Genomic DNA, 26,772 nt, shown 5'->3' on the forward strand with positions numbered 1-26,772 from the left:
TTCGGTGAGTCACTATCGTGAACGCGACCTTACAGAAGTCACTCACTGGGCCAGAATGAAAATGGCCAAGTAGACAGGGACCGTTCGTACTTTGGCCCCGTTGGCTCTGACATTCGCCTACAGTGTAGACCCTGATTAGCAGAAAGGCTTCATTATTGAAGCCTTTACCGCGCTTACATACCTCGATCAGGCCAAAGACGGTGAAAGCGATCGCGAAGATCACCATAGCCTCAAAGAAGGCTATAGGAACGTTATGTGAGTGACAAACTCTCTGCAGTGTACTACGAGTGGTATGACCTACCGACACCCATATATATCTTTTCAAGTCTTGTAGGTAAAGCATGCGGTGCCTTCTTGATCTGTGCTCTCTGACCTACCATCTCCCTCAGTGGCCGAGTACTGCTATCCGCGGGTAGATACCCTTTGGCGAAGTAGCCACCGTCGGGTCCTGTGGATTGTGTAAGAGGGGTTATATCATGGTGATAGTCCTGATATCCTGACATCTTTTCTTGTGTGTTCCACGTCCATCCACAGACTGGACCGCTGGATTGAGGATGCTGGCAGGATGACCAAGAAAGATGTACAGCGGTTAGACAGGGAGGGTGGATGATATATATCCTTTTTCTCAGACAGCAGCTCGACCGGATCTGCTGTTCGACATCCTCCCTCCCAGAACCACGAAGCATGTGAGTGAGTACCTCTTGCATTCGGTACGTGTGCTGTGGTGTACCCATCTTTATTGTGAGGTCTGAATTTATTGATTCTCGGTTCCGCTGCTGAGCCTATCTCCTGAAGTGTTCGTCATCTCCAGTCACGATCGGCTGCATAATCACTGCTGGCTGTGAGGACAGAAAAGTATACGGTGTAACGTGTAAAGGGCGGGATCTAGAAAGTCAAAACAAAATTGTGGAAGCAGTGCGTTGGTCGACCTCCACCTTATCGGTACCTACTTGGCATTGCGTCAGATTGTTAGAATGATGTGGCAATAACGTTTCGATCAAACCCCCCTTTTGGTGATAAGGTCATCTATCCTATGTGTTCCTCCCACATTTTGATACCTCCCCGCGTGTCGCCGTCGAATATGGGTCTCGGTCAACGTAACACGACGACTGACCATATACAGCTATCTCACTTCCCTGGGCGCATAGCTTCAACAACATTGCGCATACCTCCTCTTTCTTCGATACGACCCATCCATCGCTCGACTCGCCATTGTGGTCTTCCGAACGTTGACAACCCACGATCTGTCACTCCGCGTAGAAAGCGAGGAGCTGTACGCCAAGTCATAGCATCGACGGTGGAAACACAGCACGCATACGTATCATCGTATCGTACCTTTGTTCAGCCGGTCGGGCCGAGACATCTCATCTCCCATCTCGCTATATATCAACATATCAACACAGATCAAAACACACTGCCCCGACCACTAGAACAGGCTTTATCCTACAACCACACCGATCACACAGCTTCTGATCGCACAAAGTCTGCAAGAGCTGTGAATACTCCTTCGCGATGTCGCTCAATCATCATCTACCGAAAAAGATCTCCCTCGCCCCAAAGAAACACCACGGATTTCAGTTCGTGCTGTTCCTTCTCGGTTTCGTCTTACCGCCTCTTGGTGAGTCGAGCTCTCCACATCATATGAGAAAGGTTTGGCATCTTGGCCGATGGGCCTGCGATGAAACGCGATGCACAGGTCGTAGCGAGAACGTCTGGTCAGATGAGGCTCTGCGTATCCATCTGGAGGCAGAATATTTCCATTTCCATAGCTCAATGACACCTTCAGCTTCAAAGTGAAGCACCAATATAAGCTTCTACTGACACTCATGTGTAATTTCAGCCGTCGCGGTCAGATTCGGGATAGGCAAGGATTTCTTTATCAACACGTTCTTGTGTATCTGTGGATGTGAGTATCCTGCGTCCGCCCTGGTCGATTCGACTTTTACTGATGCGTCTGATTTGCCTGAACCTCAGATATTCCTTGTCATTTCCACAAGTGAGCTTACCTCCAGGTCGATTATGGCAGTGTTCAAGGGCGCTGACGCGGTTCCCAAACCAGTTTCTACATTCAGAACATCCGAAATAACCAAAACAGAGCTCGTACGCCGAAATGGGCTATCAGAGTATGTTTTCGCCCGCTTTTCACAGGCCTGTCACAATTGCTGACTGTTTTTGTCAGTACGGTCTTGTCGATGACACCGACCGCCAACGACGACTGAAGAAGAGTCAATGGTCTAAACGATACGACGAGCGAAACAACCACTCAACTCTTGCCGATCAGCCCCTGGAAGAAGGCGAGGAAGGTCCCAATTACGACCCTTCGATCGCTGAGGATCCAGCGGAGGTCGAGAGGAGGAGAAACGAGGGCTTGTGGACAAACCAGGATGAGGAGTATTACAATGCTGGTGAGTGGATCTTGGCATCGGATTGAGACAAGTCACAGGACTGATTCACATTTGTGTGAATGATCATAGATCAAGCGCCGAATCAGCAAAAGTGGCACTACCCTGCCAACTTCGAGGGCACTGTCGGAGATGGCAGGTCCAAACGCAACGGCAACGCTTCAGCCGGTGGAGATCGATGGCAGGTCAGTACTTTTTTGCTCGCAATCTTACTCCCAAGTTGATCTCAGGTTTTATTTATTCAGCGAGCTGCTCAAAGATCGAACACTATCTCATCTAACAGCTCAGGTAACACTTATCCTCCCGCTGCAGCTACCGATCAGGACGTACCCGAATGGGGCAAAGACTACGGATCCAAACGACGAAGCTCGAAGAGAACCAAGTCCTCAACGAAGAAGGGTCATGAATGGGCGAACAATGCCGAGTACGGGTATTCCAATGGCAATGGCAGCGGCAGTCAGGAAGCGTTCGGTTCAAATGAAGGAAGACGTACGGGCACTGGCAACGGCTCCGCAGCGCCCGTCAAATCAAGCGGCGGAAACGGTGACCCTAATTGGGACCACGAATTCTAAGCTGGGGGAGGTGGTGCGATGTGTGTGTATGAAAGGGAGCACGCGGCAATAGGCGATTGTGACTTTGGGATGAAAGACGAAAACGGGCACTGAGCTACGTGCTTGGAAGTGAGGTCATTATCAGCGGGTCTCTGCGGGGCTTGATGATGCTGCCCCCCACGGAAAAAGAAAGGCGCATACCCCGAAAGTTAGTTTTGATCGATTTGATATGCCGAGACGGAAGCAAGGAAGAAGAAAAGAAGGAGTCAATCTCAGGTACTCGTTGGAACATGATTATATCCCTCTCGTCATAGGTGTGCGTTGTACGAATGGTATACCCTACGGATGAGATGCGATGTGTTTTGACCAAACAAAATACCGGTAGAGATAGACGAGGGCGATACCTGGTGATACGGGATCTCAGCGAGTGTGACTCGAGGATTTGGGGAGATCGTCCCCCATTGCCGACGAGATCAGCCATGCATGATACGTAAGGAGCAACATTGATGACTACCTCGCTTGGTGAAAGCATGAGAGCTTTTGGTCGTCCCAAACCCCTGTCCATCATGGATGAACAGTGGAGATACATTGTTGAACGGGAGCATTCGTGTTGAGGACCATTCAATCCCTATTTTGTTCGACCCTGAAATTGCCTGATCGTCGCTCGCGTTGTAATTTCCACGCATCTCCTCTCATCTTTCAGTCCAGTTTCCACATTGGAAGCCGCCGGTAGACGAACAGAGAACAACCAACGATAACATATATCTCACGAGGACTCATACAAAACCACGTATCCAGTACCCCGAAAACACATCTGCAAGTGATTATAAATAGCAAAAAGAGAGATAGCTAGATAGCGCCAGCCAGATAGGTACCGGGGCCCGTTTCACCCGTTTCACATCTCGACGTAACTCAACTCGACGGGGTTGCTACGACCACTACACGCCTAAATACACGGGGGCTATATCATCGACATCTTCACGTACTTTGGGAGAGATTGTGGGAGCGACCATCTTCGTAATTTCTCGGCACGTATCGATAATCATCGTTGTCAGACACGGTCCTTACCCTTCGCCGGCTGGCGACACGCCTTCTGGTGACGACAACGCCGAGATGTCATCTCCCGAGTTATCTACTTCGCCCGCCACTTCCCGTCATTCTCATTCACCGCTCACACCACCGTCGAAGCCGCTTCTCCCCCGCTCGCAACCACCTCGTCCACATCACGTCCAGTCGTCCCCCGCGGTCAGTCTACATCCCGTTGGTCACCGGACCACTCCCGTCCCTCCACTCGTACATCGTGCACCTAGCGCGCCGCTCTCCACCGGTGCTTCTACTGCCACATCAGGAGGGGGCTTACCGACGCTTGGCGGCGGCTCAGCGGGTAGCTCGAACGGTTCGAGTAGTAGACAACAGCTTGTCACGCCCCGTACGGCGACCACACCGACTTGTTTTCCTCCACCACCAGTCCCTGCTCCAGTGTCTGGTAGAGGTTCAGGACATCCTCTACAAAAGACAGTAGGAGACGGTGGTGGTGGAAGTGGGAGGAGTACCACTAGTTCAACAACCAGTGTCAATGGTCTGTTATCAGCTACTGCAGTACATTCCATCTCATCCTCTTCATCCTCTTCATCAACGGGTCCAGTGCCTGCTCCAGCACCCGGGGCCTCAACATCATCCTCCACTACGTCAGGTACCACGTACCCCCATACACCGACACATCACCAATCGACTGCTGTCGCTCAGAGCGTCGTGCAGACCCCTCAGACGGGAGCGAGTAAGATGGCAGCGGCTGCGAAGAGGGGGTTGGACGGGATACCGTCCGCTTCCGCGGTCGGGTTGGCGAAGATGATGGAGGAGGAAGAGGATCATCCGTTGTCTGAAAAATCATTACGAGCGAGGTGAGTTGAACACCATCATAACCCCCCTGCCCTTTCTGAAGCTTTGCGTCGCGTCATGTCCCTCGACCGATGTTATCGTGACGACTCTATCAATGTAAAACTAATCTGTTCGCTATTGCACCATTCAGGGACTACCAGACGATTCACACTCTCAACCGTCTATTCCACCTTCCGACACGCTGGCGTCTTATCAGACCCCTAGGTCAAGGCGCCTACGGACTGGTCATAAATGTACAAGATACATACTCGGGAGAACCGGTCGCTGTCAAATGTATAACGAGGGTGTTCGATAAGGTCATCCTGGCCAGGAGAGCATTGAGAGAGATTACGCTGTTAAGACATTTTGGAGGACATGAGAATCTGACAGGGTGAGTGTTTACTTGTGAAATAGGTTTGGCAGGCGGAAGGGACTTCGAGAGATGGGGCAGACGCAGGGAGAGATCAGGCAGACTGTGGAGCTTTGGATGCACAAACGCCTGCACGGAGAAGATAAGACGTTCCAGGTCATAGTTAGTGGGGGGAAGAGGAGATAGATTAGGAGAGCGAGGAGTGGATAGCATAAGGTCGACTGCTAAACTCACCCTCATACAGTCTAATCGACCTCGACAACGTCTGGGAGGGATACAATGAGATGTGAGTTCGATACAGCGATGGCTTTAGCATGGGTATACTAATCGTCTTTGCCTGCCTTCAGTTACTTATATATGGAAGTGAGTGTGTTTGAGTGTGCTCGCAGGAATTGCCTCTCACATTGCTCATCGTGATCTGCACCTCTCAGCCTATGGAGGCAGATCTTCATCAGATCGTTCGGTCAGGTCAACCACTCAGCAATTCGCATATTCAGTACTTCCTCTATCAGCTTCTGCGAGGGATGAAGGTAAGTCTCTATTTCTGCACGCAGATGACGCAACTGATTGCCTTCTCAAAGTACATACATACTGCCAATGTCATTCACCGTGACCTGAAACCGGGGAATTTGCTCGTCAACTCGGATTGCGAACTAAAGATCTGCGATTTCGGCTTAGCGAGAGGATTCCGTCCGGTCACGGGAGAGATCGATCAAAATGAGGAGATGAAGTTGACGGAGTGTGAGTACAGCCAGCGAAGAGGCTCACGGCGTACTGACATCTAACTATGGCTCCTAGACGTTGCCACTCGCTGGTACCGAGCACCCGAAGTCATGCTTTCAAATCGAAGATATACAACAGCTAGTGAGTCAAGCTGACCAGAGATGCCTTAGTCGATAGCCATAGGCTAACCTCACCTCTCAGTCGACGTCTGGTCAATAGGTTGTATATTGGCAGAATTATTAGGTGGAAAGCCAATCTTCAAGGGGAAAGAGTGAGTTCCGTCTTTCACACAATTTGATTACATAGGGCACATGCTTACGTACAGGATCATGAAAGCTATGTCGACCAGCTCAATCTTATCCTGGAGGTTCTGGGTACTCCTGACAACGAAACGCTAGCGAAGGTCGGAAGCGAGAAGGTGAGCCAATTGTGGTGTGTTCGATAGCTCTAGCTCATACGCCTATCAGGCTTGCGCATACATCAAAACCTTACCACACTACGACAAGCAGGAATACTCAGATCTTCTCCCAAACGCTGACCCAGAAGGTGAGTTGTACAACAGCCATTCGGTTCATCGCTGATGACGAAATCTCGTTAGCCATAGATCTCCTTTCTCAGCTTCTCACCTTCGACCCTGCGGTGAGAATAAACGTCATCGCAGCACTCGCTCACCCATATCTGGCATCATATCACGACGAGTCGGATGAACCGTCTTGTCCAGAGATCTTTGAGAAGTGGGAGCAAGTGGAGTCGCTCACCACCATCGAGGAGCTGAAAGAAGCGATTTCCCGGGAGATTGCGGAGTTCCGAGAGGAAGTCAGGACTGTGGAACCAGATGAAATCGAAGAGGAGCACCAGAGCGAGTGGGGCATCGGACTGGGCTCCGATGGCACGGAGAATGTGACATATACAAGTCCCATGCCGGATACGGGCGTGTTGGGCGAAGATCTTCCCGTGTTGAATGCGTCGACTTCGCCAACACAGCTCCGAGCAATCATACATGACCCCGGTCTCTCCCCAGCTAGCACCACAGTCCCTCTTGCGTCCCCAGGTGGACAATCGCCATCAAGAGCACAAGCCATTCCTCCGCCCTCCGGACCTCGATCAGCAGGACTCAATGGGGCACGTACTCGCGACACCTCACCGGCGACACCTCAAACCGCTCTGTCTCAGGAATCGTTTGGCAACCCGTTCGGGGCTTCTGGTCGACTGTCACGTCGGGCTTCTGGCATGGCCATGACAATGTCTTCGTCAGCAGGTCGTCGACCCAATTCATTCCTCTTTTCACCGTTCGGTTCAGGTATGACTCCGCTTGCTCCAAACACCTCGGCCAACGCTGCCGGGACAGCATTGTCGGGCGATGGGACTGCTCCGGCAATGGACAAAGGGGAAGAAAGGGAGAGTCGGCGATCGAGTGGGTATTGGAATCAAGGCGTAAACGGGTCAGGGAGAAGAAGTAGAGCACCAAGTCAATCCGGAGGTATGGGTCTTCTAATCAGGCAACTGAGCATGGCGGACTTCAAAGGCGACACCAGGGCTGTCGGGAATGAGAAAGACGAAGGGGAGGAAGTACCTCCGATGACCGTATCACCGAGCGATGCTCCTCCTAGTGCTGTGAGTGGCTATATCGAGGCATTGTCTTGGAGATCGACTAGCTGACCGAGTCGGATGCGTCCAGGTGCCGAAGAGTTTCAAGTAAGCGGAAGGAGGATTCGGATTGTTTGCCATCACAAATAGATAGACATCATTGTATATTTTTGTTTTACTATCACTGCATCAGCCATATGCATCGTTTTCGTTAGCATTGTATGATCGTAGTTGGAGGACTCGAGGACTGGTGGACCATCGTCGCCGATCAAAGGTTGGTCGTTCAAGCTCAAGCTCGAGTATACACCATCAGCTGTCAAAGTCGGTATGAACTTCGAGATCAGTGTCCCATCCGCGGAAAAGCCTGTCTCTTCCCAATCGTGATCATGATCATAATGTTACATCTCATCATCCCAGATGCGAAATCCTCAATCTCAAATCGGACTAGGCCCTCCGTCTGTCCTCCATTCCTCTAATGATGTTCTTCTGTCGCATGCCCGTGACCATGTGATGATTTCGCAGCGAAATAATCGTCGTAGATCACATAGGCGGTGAATGCGACGATGGCCGTACCGAGTCCCGGGAACATGTTTCTGCGTGAGATCAGAAAGGCAGGAGATCAGTCTTCGCTCAGATCCACATTCGTTAACAGACAAGTACAAGTAGGAAGCAGACAGACAAATGGACAGTCAAAGTGGATGCATTTGCATATAGGTTGACGAGGAGGGGAAGTGAGTGCTCTTGCTCACCGGAACATTGCTCGGTTGCTGAAAATGGGAGATTTACGCCACGCTTCTCTGGCCGCCCAAGGATCACGGTATATGGGGCCGGGCATCTGTGGTAATCAAGGATTCAACGGATGTCGACAAGCGAAGATATGACCAGGTGAGAACGTACTATATGGGAGGTGTAAGGGGGGATCTGGGGCTGACGTGAAGGGGATGGAAAGATATATAGACCGTGATGAGACTCTGTTGATGCTGATGTCGACGTCCTCCGAGTCTGTGAGGAGTATGCTTGATCACAAAGCTGTTGTAGATGTTTGATGATGTAGCTGCAGCACCGACAGCAGCAGCAGCAGCAGCATGCAAGCATAATAACTCGCCTGGAGGATAACAAGGGGGTGATCGCGGGAATGTGCGGTGATTGAGTGAATGTGGCACTCTTCCGTGTCATTTGATTTAAGTCCTGTATAGAGTTCTGGAACCTGATCTAAATGGAGAGATTGTCATGGTCACCACTGCTGCTGCCAAACCACCACTACCTCGGACCTTTTGACTACATCAATTTTACAGCTCGACTCCTCTTGCTGTTCATCCATCCTCAACTCACATCCCTCCAACACTCTCCCTCACCTAGCACGCTCTCACCTCTTCGGAATCACTACTCGGGGGGTTTGGCACCTTCTCCACTCGCAGCGACGGACCCATCTGTAAATTTGACATAATACGGGATAGGGATAAGCGACCGACGAAGAAGGAAAAAAATCATAATAACAGGAAAACGCGTTGAACAGATGACTACGACAACAGCCTTCCTCCCCCTTCTTCATCTGTCAATCTAAGTCGCCCCCTCTTGCCGGTCGACGAGACGAGACGATCAACGGTCGAACAATGTCCCTCAGATCGATATTCGACCGATCGAGGGACGCAATCTATTCCTTGGCCGGCGTCGACAGTCCAGGGCCGGGTTCTGCTCCTACAGCCATGGGGTCCGATCCTGTCCTGGGTGACGACGTATGGTCAGCGGGATGGGGTTGGGGTGGATTATTCGATTTTGGTCATGGTCATGGCCACGGCCACGGCCACGGTCATGGCCATGGATATGGATATGGATACGGCATGATGGATTGGAGGAATCTGTTCTTCTGGTTGGCAGTGGTAATGGTGATGATACTTGTTGGTGAGTCGGAGTTCATAGTCGCTTGAGATGGTCCCCAAGTAGCGAAACAGGAGGGCACTGACATTGATACTCACTCCGTCCAACTAGCCGTGATCACCAATCCCAGCGAGTCGTCCTTTCGAGCACATCTCACCGAGCTGTCGTTCCGTCGACACCTGGCCGACATTCGGCGATCAGAGAAAGATGACGATACCGCCGGGATCGACGACGAACAGGCTCATCCCTCCTCGACGGCCCCCTCAGCGACAACCCACCTCGCGGCGGCTGCTCCTGACCGTCGAGGCTCCGGTTCGCATATGTCTGGCACAGATACACCCTCGCATACCGTCGCTCCATTTCGTTTTGCCAATCATGTCGCTATATCACTTCGTACACCGACTCTACTTTATCGATCCTTCATGGCCTTTTCGATCACCATAACATCACCTTTGTCGCCGCCCATCTTCCTCTCTGATCCTGTACCGAAAGGAAAGCATGTCCCTCCAATAAGGGAACGACATGTCATCTGGATCGGGTTTATGGGTCACTGGAGTCTGATTGGACTTGTGCCGCAGTCCGTCGAATGGACTTGGAGAGTTCTGAACAGAGGTGAGAGGGAGAAAGGCAGGAAGAAGGGGTCGGTCTTGGACAAAGCGGGAGTGCTTGAGATGAGGGCCGTGCAAAGCAAGGAGGACTCTATACCGATTGGTAGGTGTACGAACTGCTGAGTGGTAAGCTAACCTGGATCTAGGCAAATCAGCCCTCAGTCACTCCTTGTCTGCGTCCAAACACTTGCGCAAATCCGATTCAACCACCAACCTTACCGATACCCTGCCTCTCCACTCACATCCTGCCCCCATACCCAACGGACCCCTTTCTCCCGAATCTCGTCGACCCTCCCTTGTAAACCTTATCTCCGCACCACCGACGACCACGGCTCCCGATACCCCCGAGACGGCTGCCTCACCCATCCTCATCGGTCTGAAGGCCGAGCTCTCCACAGCGCAAAGTGTGCTGGGCGAACTGCAAATTCAGCTCACTTCGCACGAACAGTCAGTTCACGATGCTCATGCTCATCTTCAAGCCAATCTCGACGAGCTTCGAACACGTCGAAAGGAGGATGACGCCGAGAGACAAGAATTGAAGTCACGAACTAAGAGTTTGGAAGAGCAGAAACGACAAGCGGAGGCTGCTCGTCGTGAGGCGGAGAAGAAATTCAGATCTGTAAAAGAAGTAAGGGACGGTCTGGAGGCCAAGATCATTGCCGCCGAGAACGAGATACGGGATTTGAAGGAATTCATGGAGAATAGTGAGAAGAATGTACGAATATCACAGGAAGAGGGAGCAAAGCACGTTGCGGAAACGAGAGAAGAGGTGGAAGCAAGGAAACGGGAGATGGATAATGTAGAGGGAGAGATTACGGATCTGGAGGCCAAGAACGAGGATTTAGGGAATCAGATCAAGGAGGCCGAAGAGAGACTCAGAGCGATCATCGAAGCTGGCGAAGCGGCGAAGAAGGTTGGACCGGAAGAGGAGATGATGATGATGGCTGCAGCGTACGAGGCGGCTGCTCAGGAGGGTTTCCTTCATGGATATCAACATGCTCATGGGGGAACCAATCAATGGGCGAGTCAGGCCGCTGCGTACATGGCAGAGGCCGGTATGCCTCATCTTGGTTACGAATACACTGCTCGTCCAACACACCCCTCCTCGACTACTGGGACAGGTTTTGGACATCTCTCAAGGCAGAACAACAATTCGGGGTCTTCTCGCGATCTGGGCGAGTTGAGACGTTCAACGGATATTGCTGGTTTCGAGGATTTCGGACCGGGTCCTTCTGCAGGAAACAGACGTTCGCCTTCACCACCCCAGCCTCCGAGTGACACAGAGTCGGATATCTACGGACACGATTCAGGATCCCCTGATGGCGGTATCTCTTCTTCTTTCAGTGCGAATCTCTTGCCTCAGGGTTTGTTCCGTTCTCTTGAAGGTGACCAGACGCCTCTTGTCGGCGGTGACGAAGACCTACCGAGCTCATTCGAGGAGCCGCTCAATCTTGTTCTGGGTGATGCAGCCCAGCTAGCTGATGATGGGGACATTCACTCCGGCAGTGATTCTGGAGAGGAGGAAGACGATGTTTGGACTTCGCCAATTGTTGAATCTAGAACACTTCCAACTCACCAACAACCGTCTCTTCACCTTCAACAACAGCACAAGCGACTCAGCGGAAACGCCGGACGACTCTTGCCTCCGACGAGCTCGTCCCCCTCGGCATCATCTGGTAACCTCAACGGCAATAGTGCGAGCGCTACCACTCCGCCTGCGATGCCTGGACTGCCAGCTCTCCCCGGGTCCAGACGCTGGTTCTCTGGGACCCTGTCATCCGACAACATCCCTTCAACATTCGGCTTCATGCATCCTACTACCTCCAACGACTCGCTAAACCATCTTCCTGGATACGAGAACTCGCCTTTCGCGCCTACCAGCAGTGAGAAGAAAGCTCTCGCTGCGGCGAAATGGGCCCCGTTCTCCAAACGATGGGCTGGGACCAGCTCGTCGAATGCTGAAGACGATTCGAGTTCAGGTTGGCCAAGATCGACCAGTGCGACGGCGCTTGGCTCGACCACGATGGGATCAAGTGGGATCGGAATGGACGGATCTGAAGATGGTGTGGATAAGAGTGGCTCAGGTTGGGGTTCGGAGAAGAAACCATTCAGATTCTTCTCACTAAGGAAGTCAGCTGGTGGTGCTGGGTCTCAGAACGGTGGACCGTAGATTGGTTTTTTGGTATGGAGTGAATGCGATCGCAAGTGCTTGGGCCGATAATCAGTGTCAATTGTGCTCTGTCCCCTGTACCTCGCGTTGTAATAGCTACTTGCTAGAGGACCAGTCTGGAGATGCCAACTTCGTGCTTGCTTCATGAGTGTCAGTTAGCCTGTGTCCACGTAGCGAAACACAGGCTCACGGTAAAGGTCTCGTTACAATGTTCATTGTCGCATTCTAGAACGCATCAATGATGTGCAAGTACATCGAGCTGCTCGATCCTTCGCCTAGATGCTATTGATACCTACCGCTACAGATGGGAGACTTGCTCGCTATGGTCATATTCTCACCAACCATGTTTCTTTCCCGTGTTCGACGTATACATGGACTACACACCCACACCCACACCCAACTCCCATATTCCCTTCTCCCTTTCTCGAAGACAGCTCACGGTAATGGCAACTAGGTTGACTTTGACGTTATTCACTCGACCACACGTTCCTTTGCTGCTTTCTCGAGACCTTGCCAATAACGCAATTGCACGGCCAAGATCTTGGCTTCGTCGAGATTTGGAGGTGTCTGGGAGAAGGCAGTGGTGAGGGATTGGATGAGGTCTGATACTTTTTCTGTGAGAGCGGGCGAATCAAAGGGGAGGAAATGAAACACAAGAGCGAACGTCAGCGACATTGTCTAGTCTGCCCAAGGAAGCACATAAGAAAGAGGAAAGAACCAACTCCGACTCGGACTCACCTCGATTCGAACTTCGGATAGACTCAATCTCGTCTGGACTGGAAGCGTCCTCTAGCTCTTCTCTCGCTTCGAGGATCTCGGCAAGGAGGAGGGGATCATCGATCTTGTCCGTCTCTTCGGGACCCTGTTGGTGTATTGAGAGCTGGGCGGGTTAAGAGGTGGGGTTCTCTCGTCAGCTTGTCACAGGGACGACTCTGAGGATTCAAAGACAGTCCGGCGGAAGAGAGCGGACTGGTATGGAGATGGTGGCGAGCGGTGGACGAGAGATTGGGAGCGAGTGTGGGTGTGAGAGATGAGATGCCGAGGATGGATAGCGGACAATGAGTGGTGACAAGTTCAAAGACGATACGCCAGATTGGCTTTGCTGACGCAACTCACCAGATACTCTGCCCTCTTCAACTCATCCCCCAAAACATTATACGCCTCATTGACCCTGCCGCTCAACTCCCGAGCCATATCCACCGCCTTGTCGCCTTTACTACTATATTTGTCCGGATGCAGCTCCCTCTGTCTCCTCACCCACTTGCTCCGCAGATCAGCTTTATCCAACCCGTACCCATGAGCTGATATCGTCGCGAGTTCAGCGACCAGATCTAATTGTCCTCCCAGTCCTGTTCCTGTCCCTGATCCTGCTGAAGAGGAGGAAGCGAGGACGGGCGATGAGAGATATAACATTGAATGATGGGATAGAGAGGTTGGTAAGGGTAATAAGGTGGAACAGGACGGACAGGGCGATAAAGGTAACGGGATCTGCCGTTGACATGTCGGACAAGCTCGAGTAGGAGGAGTAGATGTCGAAGTGGAATTATATCGCTTGGAAGCTTCTGCTGCTGCTGCTCTTTGGATTCTATGTGATTGCGATTGAGGTCGGGGTGAAAGACAAGATCGAGGTGAGATTTGGGAGATGGATCGTGTTGACAAAGATGACAAAGTTGATGCGGAGGAGAGAGGCGATAATCTGAGTATCATATTGAGTTATGTTTCGAATGGGTTGGCGACACGCGTGCACGGTATGGCAGTGCTTAACAGGGTCGTCGTCTATGTCAATGTTTGATGGGTGTTGTTGATGCAGAATGCAAGAAGAATCGAATCGCAAACCAGACGCAATGTTGATAATAATGTAACAAAGTCAATCGAAAATTCAGACAGATCGGCCGACGATGACGTTTGGCGCCGCGGCTCAACCGATCATCACCGAATGGTAACGAACAACGACACAAAAGTAGTCCGCATGAAATAATCAGGAAATGGTCGTCACGACCAAGGAACGCTGCTATGAGATACGATGCATGTAAATGGAGGAGTGAAGTGGACTATACAAGATCCAAAACTACTTGTAAAACGAAACTAAGCGGAGGACACGGCAGGGGCTGATGGTGCGGCTGCTTGTTCGGGTACTGGACGAAGACAGCAGGTCAGCCACGGTCAAATTGGATATTTATTGATGAACACCAAGGCGATGGACGGCACAGGAATGGGGAGAGTGCGATTCGTTTCAACAAGAGTCGGAAGACAAGGCAAATCACTCACATTGCATTTGTGGGATGGGTTGAGCAAACATTCGGTTCATGAGAACACCGACACCTGAGACATGAATGGTCAGCTCAAGCGCCCGCACGAGAACAGATGATGGAACTCACCTTCGAACACTCCTAAAAGTATACCACAACCGACAGCTGAACCGAACGCAGATCTGGGACCAGCTGTTATAAATTACACGATCAGCCGAAACCTCATACAGTCGTCCGTCCTCCCTTCGTCTCTCCGTCATCCAGCTGTAGAGAAGATCAAGGGCAGGAGCTCTCCGCTTGGAGAAAGAATCATTGACCCACCCCTTAAAGCCAAACTACCCCCAGTCAAGAAACCCGAGATGATAGCGTTCCAAGGATCTTCCTTCTGTCTATATCCCTTGACCGCACAATCGAAAGTTGAAAAGAGTCCACCCCATACACCAAAGTTCCCACCCAAGACCGGCGCACGAGCTTTGATCGCTGACATTGAGCCGACGAATCGCTCGCCCTGTGTTTGTGATTGAGGATTTCATATTGTGTTGCGAAAAGGAGTAACAGGATTTGAAGGCGAGGGATGCGAAGGTAATGATTAGATAACGACGGACAGTGGAGTCAGTATGAGTCAGGATCGAATCGAGAGACTCCGAACCCACCCTAGGACTATTTCTAGCTCCCTTGATACCGTGCCAGATACCACCACCAATCGCACCCATCGAGAAGGCACCTCCAAAATCGTTGAGGATGACATAAGGGCTGGTGTAGACTCAAGTATCAGTGACGTTCACAAGCACGAAGCGCCATGATATCATTCTTCGAATTATAGTTAGGTGAGATGATGACCCGCATCAACTCACCATGGGTCTCGAGAATGATCGCCGTGAGACATGATGGAAAGTTGAACTGAGTGTGGAAGGTAAAAGAAGTGAGATTCGATTGATCAGATACAGAATTATCTATCGATCCGCTTATAGCGTCGAGAAGAGATCGCTCCGGGGCTCAGACGCGATAGTCACTGGTCGCTACGTCGTGTGTCTACTTTCGACTTGATGTTCTTGTGGGGTCGTTTGGTATTGGATTCGGTGTATCAGTGGGAGGCGAAGATTATTCTTTTCTATGCTGCGTTTTCATGATCAAGGGCAGTCTTGGGCGATTAGAAAAACCCTAAATTGGTGGGAAGAAATAAGTTTCACTTCGAACTCACCTGCTGCTGCCAGATTTCAATGACTGGATAATTGCTCGGTTCTGTCTTTGTGACAACAACTAATCGATTCTTCTTTGAGCGCATACCTCGGTTCGGCCACATTAACACTATCACCTCAAGAGCACAACAGCCAATATCTGCGAGCACCGGTCCTCAATCGTGCACTTTGTCATCCCGGTCATCCAATCTTCCACCTACTGCCCACACCCGACGACCCCTGTCATCATGGCCGAAACATCCAACATCATCTTCGAAGACCGGTTCACGGTCGAGGTGAGCGAGAGGACCCGTCCTTCTGTCGGTCGGATGTATAGCTGATAGAGGATTGACAGACCGTAGACAAAGACGGGAAGAAATTCGATCGAGGTGTGTTGTCCATCCTATCCTGTTACCGGAAGACAAAATGCTGATAACGGACACTTGACTGAACTTTTCTCTTTCCAACGATTCAGTATCAAGAATAACGGCCCCTTCACACAATCTCAACATGGCCTTAACCCTCGACATAGCCAACGAGCTCTATCCTCTCGCCGTCCGCGAACAATTCACATTAGCCATCGCGCGATCTCTGATTCCGGAAGAGCTGGAGAACGGGGATGCGGACGGAGCGGATGGGGACGGCGAAGGGGGTGTCAAGAAGATCAAGAGAGAATTGTGGAGAAGTGATGACCAGGGTTTGGCGAAAGATTACGATTATGTGATGTATGGCAAGGTGAGTGGGATTCGTTTCCTTTTCTCGTCCTCTTTCGATAATGCCTTTTGTTTTTATGGGAAGCGACGAACGGAGCGGCTTACTGATCCATCTTATGCCTTGAATAGATATACAAATTTGACGATTCAGCACAAGGAGACAACCAAACGTGAGTCGAGAAACGGTTCTGACACTGAACTGTCTTGAGAGAATACAACAGCTGACTCTCCACGCAAACTCACAGCACCGCATACTTTTCCTTCGGCGGTCTGCTCATGGCTCTTCGAGGATCATATAGACATTTAGCATCTGTTGTGGTTGGTGAAAACGTTTACCTCCTCATGAGAAAGTAAGCTTGCAATATGCATTTCGAAGTATACCCGGACCAGTAGCTGTGCTTGCTTGCTTGCGATATGAGTTGGATAAAGTGCATTTTTATCACATCAGATGTGCACGGGTACAAACGGTGTTCTGCTACCTATTGATCTTTCCTGCCCTTGTCGACCACCAGACCCTTACCGATCTCCATCATTCTTGGTGGGACCTGGATACCCGCAAGGGCGGAAACACCAAACGCTGCAATTGGCAGGAATAAGCCAAATGTTATAAGCAGAGAGGTGATGATCGGCGTCGTGAGTAATTGGACCCTCTCGAGCAGGGGACCGCCAGTGGGGATCGTTGAGTTGTGGTGAGGTCTCGAAGAAGCCGTTGATGTCGAAGTGGCGGAGGAAGCGCTTAATGAGGTTCGGCTCGAGGTGCTCGTAGCCGTGCGAGTGCGGTGATGCGTGGTGGAAGAGGTGATATGGGTCGGGAATGGTCGTTCTTGCTTCTTTTCGTAAGTGTGACTTGATCGATAGCCAGTCACGAGGACAAGATGAGGTGATGCGAGGTCCGACGGGAGCGTGGGCATAGCTGAGATTACACAAGGTTGTTAATCAGCTCCAATCTAGAGTGCTTTCTTCAGGGCTGGTCATTTACCTCCATCTGCTGTCGTCTCAAGCTTGATGAGCGATTTCCCCTTCGCTTCATTGAATGAGGTGACAACCTCGGCTCCGCAAGTCTCAGCCCACTCGTCCACTCTCGTGTCCAAGCTTCTTCGATTAGGCTTGACAAGGTATGGAATGTGGAGATGAGCATCATGAGAGGGGAACGAGAGCTCGGACAGTCGAGAGTCGTGCAGCTATGACAGGGAACACATCAGACATATCAGTAGTCACTCTACATGGCGATCGTCACATGGAGAAACTCACCTCATCGACATGGACCAAGACCACTGTCTCCCAATCGCACCCTAGACTTGAGATCTTGTCATACACCTCATTCGCATCGACGAGTCCCGAACCAGCCAGAGCTTTGGCAGCGACTTCGAAAGCTTGGCTTCTGCGCGTGACAAGATGTACACGTCAGCGACGGACTTCAGCTACGTTCGGAACCGACCGATGATGACTTACGGATCAGAAGCCCACAGGAGAAGAGGAGACGTGTCTTTGAAAGCCAGAGTTGGAGCTGTGAGCACAGCTGCAGAGAGGAAGGAGAGAGCCACTGAGGTACGCATGTTGTCTCTCGATGCTGGCACGAGTAGACTGCTCTGACTGAAGTATGTCCTGCGAGGGTTAGAGTGTTCGAATAACACATTTGAGATACGATGTACAAAGGTGACGCCGCTTGGAAGCATTACGAGGCGATCTCCGAGCTACAACTCCCAGACGCGTGCCTATCTGACATCAAAATGTCACACAGGCCTAACCCAAGCTTGACCCACGCCGGTATGAAGTGAAAACGCCGAAAGTTTCCGAATGCGGCAGATCTCGTTTGGCCTGACTGTGTCCCTGGATTTACCAGTTGCTGTAAACCACTTGGACAGTAGTGACACCGGGTCATAATAAAGTAGCGCGCGCAAGTACAATTCATGTTCCTCCCCCAGCTCATTTCCATTCCACCATCATCGTTTCATCTCCATCCATTTCTCTCTCATTTGACACTCCTCCGTGCTCTTCCTGTCGATAAGAACGACCAAGTACTCAGCTCAATCTCAATACGGTGAGTCTCATCAGCGCGCAGTGCAGATCAAATGCTCACCCCACACTGCATAGCTCGAGCACACTGACGGACCTCCACTCCACATCATCAACAAATCCGATCAAGTGCGTGACACGCGTATCGACTCACCCGGAAAAATTGTACTTGCTCCTATCTCTTATCCCTAATTCTCCTTCTGACTTTGACATGTCGCTGATGTTTCCGTCTGACTTGGCGTAGAACGAGATGTCTGCAGTCGACGAGAAAGCCTCGTCCGTTGACGCGTCTGCCCCCGCCCCTCCTACGGCCGATGCTCCCTCCTCCTCCGCTGCCGACGAACAGCCTACCAAATCCGCTTCCTCTCCTGACAAGAAGCCGTCCTCCTCATCTGCCAAGTCCAAGCCTGCCAAGGCGAGGGCGTCGACCTCGGGAGGAAGCAAGAAAGGCGCTGTCGCATCGATCACAGCTGACGAGAAGAGGACGTTCGAGGTTGGGGATATTGTCCTGGCAAGACTGAGAGGTTATCCTCCTTGGCGTGAGTCGGCTGAAATCTCGTATCGTTGGCATCCTGTTCGACGAGCTGATCTGTTTGGTTTTCACAGCCGCGAGAGTGAGCTTTGATTTAGCTGTCGTGCAGGGCTTCAGACGAAACTGACTGACCGCCTAGATCGCCGACCCGGGGACCCTCCCGCGTAACGTGCTCGCTCAACGACCAGGAAAAAGTCCATACATCTACTGTTGTCAATTCTTCCCCGCTGGCGATTTGTGAGTCCTTCAACTCTTTTCGTTCCCTACTTTGCACTCCATCACATATATTGTCAGATATCGTGTTTAGTGTCTTTTTGTTCCCGATGATCAATCCGTGTGATCCATCCACAGGCTTTGCACTTGAGACACAAGCTGATCTTATTATAATCCCAGCTCCTGGCTCCAAAGCAAAGAGATCAAACCCCTGTCATCGTCCGAAATCTCAGACTTTATTTCCCAGCCCCACCGAAAGTCTACTGGCGGGCTTCGGGAGGCTTATCAAACTGCCCAGGACCCCACCGAATGGGATTCTCAACAAGACGAGATTCACAAGGCTCGTGAGGAGGCAGAAGCAGAAGCCAATGCCAATGTCGATGAGTTGGAAGATGAAGATGACGAGGAGGTAGCCACCGGTGGAAAGAGGAAGAGAAGCGCAGCGGAAAAGAAGGATAAGAAGAAGAAGGCAAAGACCGCTGCAAAGGCCAAGGTCCGTCGAAGCACTGCAAACCAAATATCCCCGCGACGAGCTGACGACCCCCGCAGAATGGCACTTCTGCTGCCGACTCAGAGGAGGATGTTCCCAAATCCAAGTCCAAGGCCAAGCCAGCAGCGAAGGCAAAGGCAGAGAAGACCAAATCAGCCAAAGCCTCTGATTCTAAAGCCGAAAACACAGAGCCAGTAGACGAGGGTGAGCCGACTTGTGATGGCCGGACTTGTGGCCCAACTTGGCTGACTCCCTGCGATTAGATCCCCTCGCGTCCAATCCTGAGTGCATCAAGGTCAAGGACTGGAGACACAAGCTGCAACGAGCGTTCTTGAGCAAGGCTTTGCCAACGGCCGACGTGAGCTGGCGCATCTCCAAGCATCTGTTTTCGCCGCTGATCACATCGACCATGTAGGAAATGTCAGTCTATGATGATTTGTTCAAGACGATCGAAACGTACGACTCGATCACAATAGAGGCTCTGCAGTACTCCAAGATCGGCAAAGGTGAGCTTGTCTTTTTTGCGGTTGTCAGGATCGACTGGCTGACTGGGTCACCGTCACAGTCATGAAGAAGATTCAGACGCTCACTGAGATACCCCGTAACGATGAGTTGAAGATTACCGATCGAGCGGGCAAGCTTATGCATCAGGTGTGTTTGGCTCCACCACTATGAACCGTGTATCTGGCTCACATGGCTGATAAAACAACTTGGATCTGTAGTGGACCGACTTCATCAACAACGAAGGCAAACCGAATGGTGAATCAACAAACGGCGAGGCCAAATCAGCCGAGAAGCCAGCAGAGCCTGAGACTGGAAAGACGTCCGAACCTGCCAACGACGACAAGGCGGAAGAGAATGAGACCAAGGAGGGTGTTGCAAACGGGGAGAAGATGGAGGTTGACGCTTAGTCAATGTGTCGAGAAGCGTTCAGCAAAGCAAAGGAACTGTCAAAGCAGCGGTATGGACAGTGCGTCTGGAGAGGCGCAGAGTGAGACGTGAGAAGCAGAGTCGGACGCGAGGAGACACATCAAAAAAGTAAAGATATACAATTCGGTTTGGTCCAGGCGTTTGACTATAGGATGTATCATCATCCTCATGCCGCTTTCTTCCTTTTCTCATGGATACATTGCAGCTGCCCTCAATAGAACAAGGGTAATTTGGTCGTATAAGCGGTCGAGCTAAAGTAAATGCTATCAACATGTAAGCGACCAAAGAGGGATAGTTATCAACGACAAAACCACCAGTGTCGGTCACTACGGCAAAGAAAAGGTGGCATATGCTACGGTTCATCTCACATGATGTTCAGAAGTCGAGAAGTCGGTGTAAACCTCAGCCTACGCATGAGGATTGCAAAGAATGAGCTGGACCTTTACTCAACGGTGTATGACCGAGAGTGCAACGAGAACGATAAATGAAAGAGCAAAGAGCAAAGAGCAAAGAGCAAAGAGCAAAATCCAAAATGCAAAATAATGATGACGATCGAAATCATCACTGACGTGGTCCGGGTCAAGTGTTCCAGACCGAGTGAAAAGCCAAGAAGGAATGCCGTGAAGGAGGTATGAAAAGAGTTTGAAAAGTGAGACTCGTAGTCAATTTGCATGTATGTATGGTCTGTACGGTGTGATATGGCGATTTTGCTCACCATGATGGAAATGGATGAAAAGAATGTAGCATAAACTTGATCACATCTCCTGCATCGCTTCTCTCTCTAGACTTGTTCAGAAAGACGATCTAGCAAGTAGTAGGATCTACTAGTACCACTCACTCCACTCCCCCAAAATCGAGTAGTACCCACACACACCCTTGACGGATCCCGCGGTGATGACAAGCTCTTTCTCTCATTCTCATTAACAAAACCCTGAAGACTCAAAACCTTGCTCGCACCAAACCCGATTATATACGATCTTGGACATTTCCCACTCGTCACTCCATCTTGATAATCTGGCATTGATTTCCATCTTTCCTTTCTTTCTCTATCTTTTCCTTTCAGCGTTCGTTCACCTTTCATCGACGAATTCGCTTCTGTACGATAGGATAGAGTCAAGAGATCACGTTAAAGTCGGGGTTTCGTTTCACGACATCGGAAAGGAGGATAACGGGGAACGCGCAACGGAAAACCAGATCATAACGGACAGGATTCGATCCACATCACGCTCCATCACTGGCTAGGACAGGATTGAGAATCAAGAAGAGGACAGGGTGGTCTCGTGTACTACATCAAGATCGGCGTGTTACAAACGTATCAAGGAGAAGAAGCAAGGACAAGGGCGAGGGTTCGAAAAACGGTCATTGTTCTTGTAACACGTTACGGAGTCGGGGTGAGTCAGAGTCGTTCTTAGCTTTGCCATCAAAATCTGATACGTATCTACTACCAGCACTTCGCCGACCCATCTCCTTCTTGCATTCCATTCCCTTCCACCCTACCACGACAGCTGTAGCCCACCATGAGATTACCAACCCTCTCTTCTCTCTCAATATTCCTCGTCTCCTTCCTCACCCCCGTTTTCGCCGCCTCGGGGACTCTCTACACCGACTCGGTAACCTACTGCGCAGAAGCGAAAGCCGTCATCGTAGAAGAGTTTGACATCGCCTATCATCAATCCAATGGCTCTGTCACCTTCTCGTTCTCTTTGGCATCCGTGGAAAACAACTTGAACGTGTCGGCGAATCTCTACCTGAATGTCTACGGGATTCAGGCGGTGAACACCACGTTGAATCTATGTGACTATTTCGAGGGTGTCATATGTCCTCTGCCACAGGTCAATTTCACTGGTAAGCACTCGATCTCTGTTGACAGTCTCGTATCGTGGTGGCTCATCCGTCGATCCTGCAGGTTACGGTACATATCCCATACCATCCAGATATTCGTCTCGAATCCCCGGCATCGCTTATACTGTTCCCAATCTCGAGGGCTATGCTCGGATCGAGCTCATTCGTGAAGAGACGGGTGAGATCGCGGCATGTCTACAAGCCACTCTCGCCAATCACAAGACCACTGAACAAACTGCCGTCAAATGGGCTACAGGAATGTTCACCCTGGTCGCATTCCTCGCTGCGCTTTTCCACACAGCGGCAGCAAATTCCCCATCGCCAGCGCAATATAGATGGTTTGACGTACTCTTCCTCTTCCAAGCCGCCGCTGCTACGGGACTGATGCACCTCAACTATCCTCTCGCCTACTCGGCTTTCGTACAGAATTTCCACTGGGCACTGGGACTCTTCCACTCGACGAGCATGCAGAACTCGATAAACAAGATGAGGGAGAAGACAGGCGGACACTTGGATGGAACGGCGTATTCTGATGTCCAGTACATCAATCGAAAGTTCTCACCCTACAACGTCTACGCTTCGATGAACGAGGTTACACAATCGTCTTCCGCATTCAAGAGCTTCCTTGCTGAATCGGCAACAAGCAACGAGCATCTGGAACACTTCGCCAAACGTGTCGCAATCCCTTCGGCTCTTGCTCAGAATGCCACGACCGATCTCGACACTGGGCTGCCGGTCTACACTAACACTATGGGTGTAGCAGAGGCTAACGCCTACGACACTATCTTCTTTGTTTTCCTCGCGTTCATCGCCATCTTTCTCGCTCTGCACGTCATACTGTTCATCACTCTGTGGGTCTTCGACAGGATCGGTAGGGGCAAGGAAGGCTTGTACTGGGCTCCAAGGTTCAGGCGAATGTGGTGGGACTTCTGCATGGGCAACGCTTTACGAGTAGTGAGTACTCCAGGCATTCATTACACTTTGATTGTACGTGACTAATGGTTAACTCTCAGTGCCTCATCGGTTTCTTCCCCATCTTCATTTTCGCGTTTTGGCAATTCCACATTGGTGATTCCGGACTATCAATCTTCTTCGCCGTTTTCGGTATTCTTCTCTGCCTCGTTCCTCTCGCAACTGTATTCGTTCTATCGATTTTTCGCCACCGAAGGCCGTCATCTACTGCGCCTGACATCTCCGCCCTCTACACCTCGTACAGGTGGTTCCACTCGGCCGGTGTCTTGTATCGAGCTTTCCGCCAGCGATTCCATTTCTTCTGGTTCGCCCCTCTCGTCCTAGGCATGACTGCGCGGGCCGCGTTCATAGCTTTCGGACCGTCTCAAGCGTGGGCACAGGTGATCGGCAACGTTGTCGTGGAGTTCGTTGTCTTCGTCAGTATCCTGGCGTGCAGGCCGCACAAGGATAGGAAGGGAGATTGGATGGCTGCATTCCTCAGCTTCTGCAGAATGGCAGCCTTCGGACTTTTGGTTGCCTTCATCCCTAGCGTTGGCTTGAGGCCTATCCCTAGAGCGATCATCGGTTTCGTCATCATCGTGCTGTTCGGGGTGCCAACCGTCATGCTCTTCATCAGTTTCATTTGGAACCTTGGTGAGTTCGAGGATGCGTCGAAATAACGTATCGCGCTAATGTGCTCTCCCGCAGGCTATGGATATCTCTGGAGAAGACACACGCATCGAATCGAAGACGGCCTCGAAGTGGAACGATTCGTTGCATCAGACGACCAGTCCTCTGATCGACCACCTATGATGCAACAGGTCGATGCGTCAACTTTCGTTTCATCAGACGCAGCAGAGATGTCACGAGGGTCTTTAGGTCGAAGAACCTCCATCTTGGAACCTGTCGGTGACAACGTATACGAACCGAGCATGACTTCCCATCACTACCCGTCTCAATCGAGCGGATCGCAATCGCAACACTACGGAAGTGTTGAAGGTCCCTCGCCAGGCGCGGAGGACCCTTCGGCTTCGATGGCAGCATACGAACAAGCAGCGAAAGGAGGTGGAGAATACTACCACAACGAGAATCCGCGTATCGCTTCTCCACCAATATCAAGACCGCCAAGTGGACAAAGTCAGTACTATACCCCTTCGAATGGCATGACTAGCTCAACAAGAAGATCAGGGGAGCAATACTACCACGGGAGATGAGGTGATCTCAGACAGGCAACAATTTAACGGTTTTTCACTTTTTTCTTCTCGTTCTGAACAATATCACGACCTAGACAATATAGACTGTTCCTCCTTTCCATCCTCAGTTTCACCGACCACACACGTGCATCTCTTTCCAATCGGACTCAGTAAAGGTCAATCATATACGTCCATCGTTGTACACGAATCTTCTTCCCTTCCCATTCAGTATCAGTATCAGTATCAATGGCAGTGGGCAGACACAACACAGACCAGACGGAAGGATAGCGAAATGAGAAGTGCAGTTCACGGGACGATTTATACAGACATCCATGGTTTATAAACATGTATGTATGTGATACAACATCAACGAAGAATATGATGCGAGGCAGTAGATCATCGGGCAGTCGTGGTGTGGTGGTAATCTTGGTAAGTGTGGGCGTACCAAAATTCCGTAAAAGGTCGTCAGAACGTTATTGGTGTTCTTCAGTGTCGTGTGAGTCGTATCGTATCGTATCGTATCGTATCGTATCGTATCGTATCGTACCGTCTCGTATCGTCGTGATCTTGTTTGGGGAGAAAAAAACTGTGCGTTTTGATGTCGGTGTTGAGTGTTTGACAAGCTGAGTGTGGTCGCTTCTCTCTGTGGGACGAGTCCTCAGTCAGCATCATCTGATTGCGATGTCATGAACGGTCGAGACGGACGTAGACTTCACTTGAATCATCAGAGATACGTCGAAATCAAATGCGACACAAGGCGAAACCACCAAGCATCTCTTCCATCACTTGCCAGACGAAGATCATCCCTCGTTATACTGAATTGCGACCTCATCGTAATCACTCTAATCTCCCACTCGCCATAGATTTCATCCACCGTTCACTTTCCTAACTTTTCTCAGGAGAGCTTTCTCTTTCGCCGCTTCGCAATGGGCGTAAAAATAGAAACAAGAATAGCTCTAGCTCTATCATTCTTCTGTACTTTCGCTCCTTCTCCAAAGTCCAATATCGGATTAGGCCTCTTCATCTCGCTATCTCTTTGGGGGAGGCAATAGCCCGGTGGATATGGATGTGAGGTGGACATTGCTAATCGTGGACTGCTACTGGTGTCGTTTGCTGAAGGCTGTTGCCTGAGGGAGCGCCAGCGGGAGAAGATGAATCCCATCCATTCGAGGAAAGGAATGGACAAAATAGGGTATAATCTACTTTCTCTCTCCTCGGGAGACAAGTCCAAATTCGAACAGTTGTGCGGGCTTTCTTTGAGCGCAACGAGGAAGCCGGGAGCCGGATACTCAGCCGAAGCCGAACAGGAACGATGATTGGGACTGTTGACAAGCCAAAAAGGAACAAGGGCCATCGTCGATAACTCGTCGGTGAATTGGGAGCGGTAACAACCTCCGGATCGGCCGGAGAGATCGATCGTCCGTCGTCTAATGTTCGGTCCAGTAGTCGTTGTCGCACGATTTATTGGTGTGACTAAGTCGTTCGATGTTCGTCGTGATCATGACCTCGGACCGGGGCTTTTCGCAATATGCAGTGTGGTCTTGCTCTTGCGGCTCGTCCACCTGTTTTTTTTTTCTCTTTCACTCAGTCGGACTCCTCTGCTCGGCGTCGACTTATCGCCCCCTGTATGGAACGTATGGTTGGTTGTGCAAGATCATGAACCCGTGTCCCAATCGTTCCACCTTCGTCACGACCTGTCACGACGGTCCTTGTGGAGTGTCTTCATCGGGCTCAACCTATCGTCTAATCTTCGCCGTTACAGAGCCAGTACACAGCCTCGGGCATTAACACCGACGGAGATTCACGGGCAAGGGAAGGAAAGGACTGGTGGAGATGGTGGGAGATCGAGAGGAGATTAGAAGGGTTGGACCACCCGTCAAGGGAGGAAACAGCTCCAGCGTAGAGACCGAGTGCGACAGGTCACGTGACATGTCATCCTATCCCGCAACTGATCATCCGCACATTATTGCATTGATCTGCATGATCTATGCTGTATCTATCTCCCAGGCACGGCTCGCGTTATCAGACCCAGAAGTTTCATTACTGTCATCGCTCCCGCACTTTTCGTAAGTCACTGGAATGGATTACTAAGCAAGACAAGATTACGAGCTACACGGGTCGGATTGGATTGGCCTATGGAGTTGCATTTGTGTCTTGGAAGACTGGGTAGCGAGTATGCGAGTGACGATGAAGATTGATTCAGATTCACCTGGAGCGGATATAGAATGACAGAGAATGATGCGAGGAGCGGGAAGAATGATTCGGATTCGGTCAAGTCGCTATATGCGTAAGACCGGT

General features: G+C 50.8%; 11 protein-coding genes across 11 annotated transcripts; 6 read left to right on the plus strand and 5 right to left on the minus strand.

Moving 5' to 3' along the window:
- Positions 1-42: 42 nt before the first annotated feature.
- IAR55_003910 (uncharacterized protein) lies at positions 43-380 on the minus strand (the record flags this gene model as incomplete). Its single annotated transcript, XM_066947015.1, has 3 exons — positions 43-117; positions 182-240; positions 302-380. The coding sequence occupies 3 exons, from the start codon at positions 378-380 to the stop codon at positions 43-45; spliced, it is 213 nt and encodes a 70-aa protein (XP_066802394.1).
- A 1,132-nt stretch (positions 381-1,512) lies between these two features.
- On the plus strand, positions 1,513-2,974 carry IAR55_003911 (uncharacterized protein; the record flags this gene model as incomplete). Its single annotated transcript, XM_066947016.1, has 7 exons — positions 1,513-1,618; positions 1,841-1,906; positions 1,975-1,996; positions 2,060-2,123; positions 2,180-2,405; positions 2,475-2,587; positions 2,648-2,974. The coding sequence occupies 7 exons, from the start codon at positions 1,513-1,515 to the stop codon at positions 2,972-2,974; spliced, it is 924 nt and encodes a 307-aa protein (XP_066802395.1).
- A 458-nt stretch (positions 2,975-3,432) lies between these two features.
- IAR55_003912 (uncharacterized protein) lies at positions 3,433-7,895 on the plus strand (the record flags this gene model as incomplete). The annotated part of the gene is made up of 13 exons (XM_066947017.1): positions 3,433-3,443; positions 4,009-4,854; positions 4,983-5,222; positions 5,446-5,487; positions 5,549-5,564; positions 5,633-5,731; positions 5,783-5,942; positions 6,000-6,065; positions 6,126-6,195; positions 6,261-6,342; positions 6,392-6,470; positions 6,523-7,538; positions 7,743-7,895. The coding sequence occupies 13 exons, from the start codon at positions 3,433-3,435 to the stop codon at positions 7,893-7,895; spliced, it is 2,880 nt and encodes a 959-aa protein (XP_066802396.1).
- An 88-nt stretch (positions 7,896-7,983) lies between these two features.
- Positions 7,984-8,346, minus strand: IAR55_003913 (uncharacterized protein; the record flags this gene model as incomplete). Its single annotated transcript, XM_066947018.1, has 2 exons — positions 7,984-8,104; positions 8,261-8,346. 2 exons carry the CDS (start codon positions 8,344-8,346, stop codon positions 7,984-7,986), a joined length of 207 nt encoding a protein of 68 aa, XP_066802397.1.
- Positions 8,347-9,124: 778 nt separating this feature from the next.
- IAR55_003914 (uncharacterized protein) lies at positions 9,125-12,167 on the plus strand (the record flags this gene model as incomplete). The annotated part of the gene is made up of 3 exons (XM_066947019.1): positions 9,125-9,413; positions 9,501-10,100; positions 10,144-12,167. 3 exons carry the CDS (start codon positions 9,125-9,127, stop codon positions 12,165-12,167), a joined length of 2,913 nt encoding a protein of 970 aa, XP_066802398.1.
- A 471-nt stretch (positions 12,168-12,638) lies between these two features.
- On the minus strand, positions 12,639-13,874 carry IAR55_003915 (Fe-S protein assembly co-chaperone HscB; the record flags this gene model as incomplete). Its single annotated transcript, XM_066947020.1, has 3 exons — positions 12,639-12,781; positions 12,906-13,047; positions 13,284-13,874. 3 exons carry the CDS (start codon positions 13,872-13,874, stop codon positions 12,639-12,641), a joined length of 876 nt encoding a protein of 291 aa, XP_066802399.1.
- Positions 13,875-14,252: 378 nt separating this feature from the next.
- Positions 14,253-15,302, minus strand: IAR55_003916 (uncharacterized protein; the record flags this gene model as incomplete). Its single annotated transcript, XM_066947021.1, has 6 exons — positions 14,253-14,302; positions 14,436-14,489; positions 14,546-14,608; positions 14,738-14,924; positions 15,070-15,169; positions 15,271-15,302. The coding sequence occupies 6 exons, from the start codon at positions 15,300-15,302 to the stop codon at positions 14,253-14,255; spliced, it is 486 nt and encodes a 161-aa protein (XP_066802400.1).
- Positions 15,303-15,842: 540 nt separating this feature from the next.
- Positions 15,843-16,661, plus strand: IAR55_003917 (uncharacterized protein; the record flags this gene model as incomplete). The annotated part of the gene is made up of 5 exons (XM_066947022.1): positions 15,843-15,890; positions 15,950-15,983; positions 16,070-16,329; positions 16,437-16,477; positions 16,553-16,661. The coding sequence occupies 5 exons, from the start codon at positions 15,843-15,845 to the stop codon at positions 16,659-16,661; spliced, it is 492 nt and encodes a 163-aa protein (XP_066802401.1).
- A 125-nt stretch (positions 16,662-16,786) lies between these two features.
- On the minus strand, positions 16,787-17,863 carry IAR55_003918 (uncharacterized protein; the record flags this gene model as incomplete). Its single annotated transcript, XM_066947023.1, has 4 exons — positions 16,787-17,220; positions 17,287-17,488; positions 17,559-17,688; positions 17,760-17,863. 4 exons carry the CDS (start codon positions 17,861-17,863, stop codon positions 16,787-16,789), a joined length of 870 nt encoding a protein of 289 aa, XP_066802402.1.
- A 710-nt stretch (positions 17,864-18,573) lies between these two features.
- Positions 18,574-20,469, plus strand: IAR55_003919 (uncharacterized protein; the record flags this gene model as incomplete). The annotated part of the gene is made up of 9 exons (XM_066947024.1): positions 18,574-18,862; positions 18,930-18,937; positions 18,995-19,092; positions 19,249-19,561; positions 19,618-19,762; positions 19,822-19,916; positions 19,974-20,064; positions 20,124-20,209; positions 20,281-20,469. The coding sequence occupies 9 exons, from the start codon at positions 18,574-18,576 to the stop codon at positions 20,467-20,469; spliced, it is 1,314 nt and encodes a 437-aa protein (XP_066802403.1).
- Positions 20,470-22,005: 1,536 nt separating this feature from the next.
- On the plus strand, positions 22,006-24,495 carry IAR55_003920 (uncharacterized protein; the record flags this gene model as incomplete). The annotated part of the gene is made up of 4 exons (XM_066947025.1): positions 22,006-22,333; positions 22,395-23,284; positions 23,344-23,935; positions 23,990-24,495. 4 exons carry the CDS (start codon positions 22,006-22,008, stop codon positions 24,493-24,495), a joined length of 2,316 nt encoding a protein of 771 aa, XP_066802404.1.
- Positions 24,496-26,772: the final 2,277 nt, after the last annotated feature.

The sequence above is a fragment of the Kwoniella newhampshirensis genome, chromosome 7 (assembly GCF_039105145.1).
Source record: "Kwoniella newhampshirensis strain CBS 13917 chromosome 7, whole genome shotgun sequence".
Lineage (NCBI taxonomy): Eukaryota > Fungi > Basidiomycota > Tremellomycetes > Tremellales > Cryptococcaceae > Kwoniella > Kwoniella newhampshirensis.